The sequence below is a fragment of the Triplophysa dalaica genome, chromosome 17 (genome assembly GCF_015846415.1).
Source record: "Triplophysa dalaica isolate WHDGS20190420 chromosome 17, ASM1584641v1, whole genome shotgun sequence".
In the NCBI taxonomy this organism is placed as follows: domain Eukaryota; kingdom Metazoa; phylum Chordata; class Actinopteri; order Cypriniformes; family Nemacheilidae; genus Triplophysa; species Triplophysa dalaica.
In genome coordinates this window covers 20897244-20906658 of record NC_079558.1, presented here as the reverse complement: position 1 = coordinate 20906658, position 9415 = coordinate 20897244, and the positions used below count along the sequence as shown (strand labels likewise).

The following is a 9415-nucleotide window of genomic DNA, read 5'->3' as shown; positions in this document are numbered from 1 at the left end:
GAGGCCGGTGGGAATGATGACATTCAATGTCCTGGTGTTCTGTCAATAAAATTTGTGACAAAAGACTATATTTCTATATTTACAAGTTCATATTTAAACATTATTTATGCAATTGCTTTTGTCAGTGTAAATGTATCTTTTCATGGTATATTCAGGATCATACAATATCAGAAAATGATTCACAACAAATCAGGTCAAGGTGGACATTCTAGAGGGAAAATCATCTGGATTTGAGGTATTTTGAAGAGTTTATTTATGAGATCTTCAGTAATATTGGCGTTTGAAGATTTAACAAATCTGAGCTCAGTTTGACACATTGTTGACATTCTTCTGAAACACTTATGACAGACGTGTCTGATTTTTTTCACCAGATGAAATATCTCAGACACACGTGATGCGTTCTCTCTTTTAATCTCATTGTCATTTTGGAGACACGTGAAATATATATTTTTTTATCTGTGATCTTTATTTTCTTATTGTATCTTCCACAATGAATGCAAGACAATAAAGTTCATGGCAAACATGAGCCACGTGTACGATAAAAAGCACAACAAAACACACAATACAGAATATGAGTTGACATGAGATTAAAGTTATAGTTCACTTAAACCAACTCCTGGAACTATTGTTGTTTCATTTAGGGTGAATGTATTTATACATGAAAAGCTCTGAGCTCTGTTTGTCTTGTTTGTCTGGATCTCATTCCTGTAATCGCTGTTGTTAAGATAGAAGATGAAACATGATAACAGTATAATTATAGTCAGTGATTTAAACACTGGTCACTCTGTATGTCTGTGTTTTGGGCATGGCTAATGTCACAGAAAAGACTTTTATTATTTATTTAGTCTTTGGGGCGTTATTTCGCCACATTTGACTGAATATGGTTCTAATGACCTTTAACATTTTTCCAGACAGATTTTGTTTTGTGTTTTATTCTATCTTTCATTTTACATTACTTTAGGTTTAATTTATTTTTGAGTTTTCCAGATGTTTATCCAGATGTACATATTCAGACGCACATAGGACTGGTCTGGCTCAGTGCATTGTTAACATTACATGTCTTTATTTATTTTCCCGTAAATGCTTTTAGTGCCTTGAAATAGAAGTCTAAAATAGAAGTTTTGAACTCTTTGTAAGTTCAGGTGATAACGTTTGTGTTGTTTTGCTTACAAATAAATTTGAACTTGAAGTATGTATTTCTTCAAACACAAGTCGCGCCAACACACACACACACTCACACTTGCACTGTTTTTATCCCTCCTGCTGTAATATTTTCCCCCGCCACCCTCGCACACATATTTCTGTGATGTTGCAACAGTCAGATTCTGTGGGTGTATTGTGCTACTGAACCAGAACCTGATTTGTAGTAAGTTAATCCTGCCTCGAGCAAAATGTGTTTTGCGAGATCTCAAACTGGTTGTATCGGAAAATAAACCTGTCTCATCGTAATCATCTGATTGCATGACAGGTGTGAGAACAGTTTTATTTTCCGAATGGGAGAAAATCAACACCGAGGTGGAGCGGAGAGGAAAACCCCACGGAAAACCCAGAGAGAAACTTCTGGACGTAGAGGAGATGCTGCAAATCGCCTGGTTGTGAGATCAGCGGCGCCTGGACTCTGTTTGACATGCTTGAACCGCCGCCCAGGATGACTGAAGGCCATGTTAAGTGGGCTTTTAGTACATCTTAGTGTTAAAACGTCTCATGCACAAGTTTGTTTGCTAAGAAATAAAAGTTCTGTCCCTGTTTGCACATCCTTGTGTTTTTACAAACCCACAAGCCCATAGTATAAAACAGCAGTTGTGTAACTTACAAAAGTTGAATGACATGTAAATGATAGAAAAGATTGCATTTGAACAATTGCATTTTAAATGATGTTACGTGTGGCTTAAGAGGAGTTGAAATGTACATTACGGGTCACATGGGGTTATTTTATGGTGCTTTTTATCCTCTATTGAGTTCACAGCGTGCGTTATATGATTGAAAAGTGCAGTGTGATCATTGTGTTTCGCATCACCAGGGTTGCCAGATCTGAATAACATAAGTAGCCTAAAGCAACATTATACCCACCTCAAAATGTGTCACTTTTAAACCTAAATTAGTTCACAGTCTTCTTTATGCATTATACAAACATTTACGGAAAGTCACTTTGTAGTATTCAAAGTGTAGTCGGTTCTGCAGGAAAACGGTGACCTTGGCATCCGTGCATCTCTGCTTTGTGGTATTAACAAAAGAAAGTCTCACAGATCAAAAAAACTTTCTTTTTGGTAGAATCGTTTCTTTAAAAGTAGGTTTTTAACCTATTGTGCTACATATGAGTTATGATTTTATTTTTGAAAATGCTGACAGTATGTGTTGCTTTTTAATGGAAATCTATAAATATGTTTCAGAGAAACGAGAAACTGGAGCTTATAATCATCACTACTGTTTCCTGTAAGCCAACTTTGGCGAACACATTTACGCGCTGTTAATGTTGAGCTGCTTCCAACAACATTCATTGAGATGAAAATATATATTTTTTTAAATTAATTTCATGCAGTCTAATCTCCTGCTGGATTTTCCAGAAAATAGGATCTCACGCACAGAAATGGAAGTTCAGGCAGGAAAAGGAAGTGATGTAATGACCAATCTCTTTCCTTGACATCACAGTGTTGTTAGGGATGTTAATCTTGTAATGAGCTCATCTTCTAAACAAAGTGCACATGAAGTTACACAATATGAAAAACAAAGCAGCGACTGATTGTTTTTCACTTGATAAAGCCAAACCTGTGTATGACTTTCTTGAGTGGGATACAAAAGAAGATATTTTGAGAAATGTCTCAGTGGTTTTGTGTTCATACAGTGGAATTCATCAAGGTTCAGTGTTGTTCTGTTGTTTTCGTTCTTCAAAATGGTTTCTTTTGTGTTCGGTAGTAGAAAGTCATACAGGTTTGACGACATGAATAGGTGAGTAAGCGACAGAATTTGCCTTTTTGGATGCACTGTCCCTTTAAGCCCAAAGTGTTCTTCAGTGTTATACTGCATACTTTCACCATCAGCTGCACCAGAAATGTGAAGGAGTATAAAAATACATCAGTTCTGGCATCAGTTCCACGGATGAGGTTAAAGTCAGGGCTTCCAAGACAAAACTTTTTTCCCACACCATCAGACCCTTACAACTACATCTTTGTTGTGTTGTCCAAGTATTGCATGAGAAATTATCTTGTAAACCAGTCTTTTTCAGATTCCAGACTGTGGGACTGAACACGTCTAGTCAATGTTCAGTGACTAAATGTACTGCTTGTTTCAAAAGCCATATTATATGTTGTCTGGTTTAGAAGTAAATTCTTCCATATTTCCTAAAAAGAAACCCATTTGTGGAATGATTTATACATGAAAAACTCTCAGCCAGTCTTGTCTCTTTGTTCCAAGGTTACCGCAGGATGCAGTTCATGCCCAGACCTGATGGCAGAGCTGAGAATGGGAAGCGGTGACCTGACAAGAGCTAAGAGGATAGAGCTGGATAAAGGACGCGACAACTTTGTTTTTCCTACAACATTTCAAATGCTATTAGATTGTTAATGATAATCTTAAATCCTTCATTTTTAAAATTGTATTAAGCCTTGTTGTGCAAGCACTGTTGAGCTTGTGCAGAGGCAGCAGCTTTTGCCAGAGGGGAACTGGAATCCCCTGGTTGGGCCTGGGTTTCCCTGAGGTTTTTTTTCTCGATGGGAGTTTTGGGTTCCTCACCACCGTTTGCATATTATTTTGCACTATCTGCCTGGCCGGGGGGGCTGCTTTAGAATTCATACTTATATTCAATGTGTCTCATGTACAGCTGCTTTGTAACAATGAAAATTGTAAAAAGCGCTATATAAATAAAGTTGAGTTGAGTTGAAAAGCTCTGAGCTCTGTTTGTCTTGATCTCATTTCCTGTAATTGCTGTTTTAAAGACACCATGGGCTACCATAAAGTTGACATCAGCAAACCGCTCGTGCGGTCTGCCATCCACCCTGTAAAGTGAAAACCGGGATTCATCCATGAAGAGAACACATCTTCAAAGTGCCAGACGCCATCGAATGAGAGCACTTGCCCAGTCAAGTTGGATGTCAAGATGCTGGATGGGGAGGTCCTGGGCTGGTGTGGCTACACGTGGTCCGCGGTAGTGAGGCCGGTTGGATGTACTGCTAAAGTCTCTGAAATGCCTTTGGAGACGGCTTATGGTAGAGAAATGGACATTCCATTCACAGATAACAGCTCTGGTGGACATTCCTGCAGTCAGCATGCCAACTGCACACTCAGTCAAAACTTGCGACATCTGTGGCATTATGCTGTGTGATAAAACTGCACATTTGAGAGTGGCCCTTTTATAGTGGCCAGCCTAAGGCACACCTGTGCAATAATCATGCTGTCTAATCCGCATCTTGATCTTCCACACCTGTGAGGTGGATGGATTATCTCGGCAAAGGAGAAGTGCTCACTAACACAGATTTAGACAGATCTGTGAAGAAAATTTGAAAAATAGGCCATTTGTGTACTTAGAAAAAATCTTCAGCTCATGAAAAATGGGGACAAAAACAAAAGTTTTGCGATTATAATTTTGGTCAGTGCACATTTTTAACTCTTCGTTAGTTAATGTGCAAGCATTTGTTTTACATTTACATTTAGGCATTTGGCCGACGCTTTTTTCCAAAGCAACTTACATTGCTTTATCCTATATATTTTACATAGGTATTTGCAATCCCCTGGGATCGAACCCACAACCTTGCGTTGTTAACACAATGCTCTTACCACTAAGCTACAGGAAAGTTTTGTTTACAAATAAATTTGAAATTGCTTTTTACAGTTTGATGATTTTACTGTTATTCTAGACTGCGAAATAATAATGTAGAAGTCTGGAGTGCTTTCATCTGATCTCAATCTATTAAACTTTTTAAACATGTTATTTTTTTTACTTTAAAACGGACCCGTTTCAGATAGATCCGTGGTATAATATAAGTGTATAATGTAAACTACAGTGTAACACACCATCAGATCCTTACTATTACATCTTTGTTGTGTTACGATGTAATTATCTTCTTGAAAACCGGTCTGAGGATCATTGACGTATTTCAGATTGTGGGACTGAAGACGTCTAGTGGAAGTTCAGTGGCATAATGAACTGATTGTTTCAAAGGCCATTTTATATTTGTTCTGCTTTAGAAGGAAATTCTTCCCCATTTCCTGAAAGGAAACCCATTTGATGGATGACTCGCACAAAAGTCTTACTGTCATTTTTCTTTTTTTCAGTACTCAAGTCAGTTGCTTGTGGTACTTTTTATGGCATAAAATGCTTTTAGTCTGACGCTGACATATGGAAACATTCAGTGTCACATTTAGTTTATTAGAAAAAGAAACATACAATGAACATATTACACACGTGAAGATTTAATAAATTCCATATGTGTGTTCTGTTCCGTTCCTGTAGCGGTCGAGGTATCTGAGAGGTTGTCCATGAGGGTATTTCTTCTGGGCTGGGTGATACACTGGTGGTCTTTCATATTCAAACACAGGCTCTCTCATATCTGTAAATGAAACAAAAAGATCATTCAGCAGCAGTCAGTTCTTCTGTCATAAAAGGTTCATTTGATTCAACGCTCAAAAAGTCAACTTTGGCTCTTAGAGCAAGTGTGTTGCTCTCGGAATAAATCATCAGACTTTGCTCCTAAATACAGAAAAAGAAGTTCATAGGGATGAAATGCTCACTGAATAACTGATGAAATGTGTCTGTCACCGACTGGTCCCACTGACTCTGATGGAAGGCCAGACCGGCGGGAGTAATGACATCCTGATGTTTTCTGTAGAAGTCCAATGTTCGGAAAGTCCGCTGCTTCAGACAATAACTGCATACACAATTTATGTCCATTTAGATTGTTGCCGACATTCAAACATCATTTGAAAACACTTCCGCTTTAGTATGAAATAATTGACTGTTTACAGTACTGTGTAGTAGAAAGATAAAACACTATCTCACCATGGGGCGGTTCGCTGGTCGGTGCTGAAATCCACCGGGCCGTCTTGTTTAAACAGGATGAAGATAAATCTGTGAAAGCCTGTTCCTCTGGTAGGAAATGGACTGATGTAATGACAGATCTCTTCTCCTGACATAACCGCATTTCCAGGGATATTCCCACTGTACAGGTGAAAAAGATGGATACTTTCACTGCAAAAAATGAACTTTCTTTTTGTCTGGTTTATAGTACAAATATCCACAATTATTAAATGGAGACGTGTATTTGACAAGAAAAATAATGAAAGATAGTAAGTTTATTCATGCATAAGACGTCTTGTCTTTCAGCTGGACACAACAAAAAAATACATTGGTCCTTAATAAAGAGATAAAATGTAATTCAAGTTATTTTTTCTGAAGTCATTGCTCAGTTATTTATATTAAGCAAATATTTATTAAAAAAAAATTCATACATTTATTTAATTTTGATCTTTTTTCAGAGAAAGTCATTTCGCTTCTAAAATAAATGTATCTTAATTTGAAATGTTTATGTATTTGTACTAGAGATACAAAATACAACAATACTAAGTAGAAAATCATTTTCTGGACAGTTTTTTTATTAATAAGTATAAGTATTAAAGTGATAGTTCACCCAAAAAAATCAATTCTGCCATAATTGACTCATCCTCCTGTCATTTCAAACCTGAATGACTTTCTTTCTTCCGCAGAACATAAAAGAAGATATTTAGATAAATGTTGTTGACTGAACAGCGATGGCAGCCATTCACTTGCATTGGTATTGTGTCCACACAATAGAAGTCAACGGGTGCCACCGCTGTTCGGTTTTCAACATTCTTCAAAATATCTTCTTTTGTGTTCTGCGGAAGAAAGAAAGTCAAACAGGTTCAAAATGACAAGAGGGTGAGTCAATGGTGTTAATTATGTTGAACTATCCCTTTAACAATAGCAGCGCAGGTTATTTTAGCAAACATCAATATTAATAGAAATATTTCTAATGAACGAGATAAGAATTGATCAAAGCTCTACCCAGTTTCAGGCGGTTTTGTTGACAAAGGGACAGTGTCAGATTGATGTACTCAGACATTTGAAACGTGACTGTTGACTTTCAGAAGCGGCGATGCTTTCACTTCCCAGAGAGAATGTGAAGCATTAAACATGTATATCTGAATAGTTAACATTACACATCAAGGTTCAGGAGGTCACCGCGTTCAGCTCTAGGTGTGTCTAAATAAACAGTTTATAGGTATATGTTAAGTGGTTCAGATGAGATGACACTCACACCAGCCAGTGGAGATACTCCTGTTCACCGTCCATCAGGTGTTCATCTGCACAGAACAAACACGAATCTTACTTTCTGTCTCTGTCGCCCTCTTGTGAATCACCTGAGTAGTGTATTCTACTCATTTCCAGACTGCAGCACAACATTGTTTTCAACCAGACAGAGAAAGATCATAATCCGTTTATCCTCGGTTAAAAACACTTATCCGGTGTTTTATTATTTATCTATAAAATGTGTAAAATCACCTTGTGATTGACACTTCTAGTTTGGGATATTTGAGTCAAGATATGCGTCACATTTTTGTTGTACCTGGGCTGGTTAGTAACAGCGTCCAGAGAGAATTCTCCTCCGCTTCATAACTGATCTGAGGTGCCTGTGCCGCCTGAGAACAGACAAAACAGACCACAAATCAAAGTTGTTTCATTTCATTTCAAACAACAAAAAATATGCATGGAATTCGCTTGGACCGGCTCACCTGAGTTGGCGTTAAGTGATTCCCATAATGCACCACTGCATCGCTGTTGTCTCCGTAAGTCACACGCAGCATCACCCGAGGCACAAAATACGCCATGGGAAACAGATCTTTATAGACGCCGTAGTGTTCAGCGACCCTCTGGATGTGGTACGGGCCGTTTGACTTCTCCCATTCTGCTTTTACTTTGTCCACGGATATTCGAACTGGAAGCCAGAAAAGGTGACATTGAACTCCACTGCTTTACAGGAGTGCGCTCACGATGAAAAGCTGCAAAAATCTGATTTTTTGTAATAAATGGCTCATGGATCTTTCCACAGACTTAGAATATACAGATCATGATGATGGAGTCACTCACAGTCACGCAGGCGATCGGCTCTTTCCAGCTCAGGGTTTCTTTTGTTCTCCATCATCAACCTCTTCCTCTCTCTCACCTCTGTCTTTCTGGACGGACGCTGATACGGAAGACCAATGTTAATCGGCTTAACGGCTGCTCAGACACAATAAAAACAAAAAGAAAGCGTTACATACAGGTTCTTATTGGCGTGTGTGTTTTGTGTCTTTTTTCCCCTGTGGTTTACCTTCCTCCGTCTGTTCTTCTCTGTGTTTCCTATAGGTCCTCCACCACACCTCCTTCCGGTCGGCCTCCTCCACTGCGGTCACATAGCGCGTGTAACTGCGATATTTCTCCAAAGAGTCCAGCTGACCAGAGTCAATGTCCTCATTAGGCATCGGACCCAGAGGAGGGGACCGGTGACCCAAAACAGCTGCAGATCATTCACAGATGCAATAAATAAGGGATTTATTATATCACAAAAGATTAAAAAGGGCAATCAAATTCACAGAAACATCTAAAACACTGTGACTCTCACTCTTATCATTATAAAGCCCTGAAACACCACGAGATGAGCGAAGACACGAATCCTCTCTGACAGCTGGTCCAAAGCTTCAGTCCTGATGTTTCGGTCCTAACATCTACTGTTGCTCTCAACCACAACAATACTGATAAAATCACACTCACAAATGAAACTTAACTATATCACTCATTGGGAAGCCCAAACAAAACAACCAGGTAAAATGCAATGCTATTTGACCCTAAAGAGAGAATACAGTGTGTCAGACTGTCTGTACACAGTGATGGATAAATAAATTAGAGCCATGCAGACAAGATCCAGATTCAGTGGACATAAACTCACAATAGAGACCGGTAGACAAAGACAAACATGGCTGCCACGGGACGAGACACTGTGCCTGTCCCAATTCGGGGGCTGCGTTCTTTGAAGGAACATTTCTAACATTTTAAGAAGCAATTTAAGACTGATTCCAAAGGCTGTCCTGATTCAAAGGTTGCTTCAAATGCAGTTCCAAAATGCGACCTTATTTCCACAGGTTTTTAAGGATGGAACAAATGTATCCTTCACAGTTTAGGCTATCCTGAGATTCATTGAGCGCATGTAACGGCTCGAAACTTTTTAATAATCATTCAAAACCTTTACTAAAATAAAAGCATGTAATTCACAAAAAGGGTCCATTTCAGTGTTTGAATATTACATGTGATGTTGTCCATTAACATTATTGGTGCATTCGTTGTATTTTAAACTTCTATTTTTTAAAATCTACAAAAATATAAAATATAATTTTTCTTGCTCCGAATTTGTTAAAAAAAGTCTGAAAC

General features: G+C 38.4%; 1 protein-coding gene across 1 annotated transcript in view; it reads right to left on the bottom strand.

Moving 5' to 3' along the window:
- Window positions 1-5341: 5341 nt before the first annotated feature.
- Window positions 5342-9415, bottom strand: part of mrpl38 (mitochondrial ribosomal protein L38) — a 5356-nt gene continuing 1282 nt past the window's right edge. Inside the window, exons 2-9 of the mRNA XM_056770996.1 lie at window positions 8322-8507; window positions 8099-8230; window positions 7744-7946; window positions 7578-7650; window positions 7269-7314; window positions 5993-6151; window positions 5725-5861; window positions 5342-5543 (exon numbers count right to left, since the gene is read on the bottom strand). Of these exons, the coding sequence (XP_056626974.1) occupies window positions 5407-5543; window positions 5725-5861; window positions 5993-6151; window positions 7269-7314; window positions 7578-7650; window positions 7744-7946; window positions 8099-8230; window positions 8322-8507 (1073 nt within the window). The 3' untranslated portion in view covers window positions 5342-5406. The remainder of the gene's footprint in view (window positions 5544-5724; window positions 5862-5992; window positions 6152-7268; window positions 7315-7577; window positions 7651-7743; window positions 7947-8098; window positions 8231-8321; window positions 8508-9415) is intronic.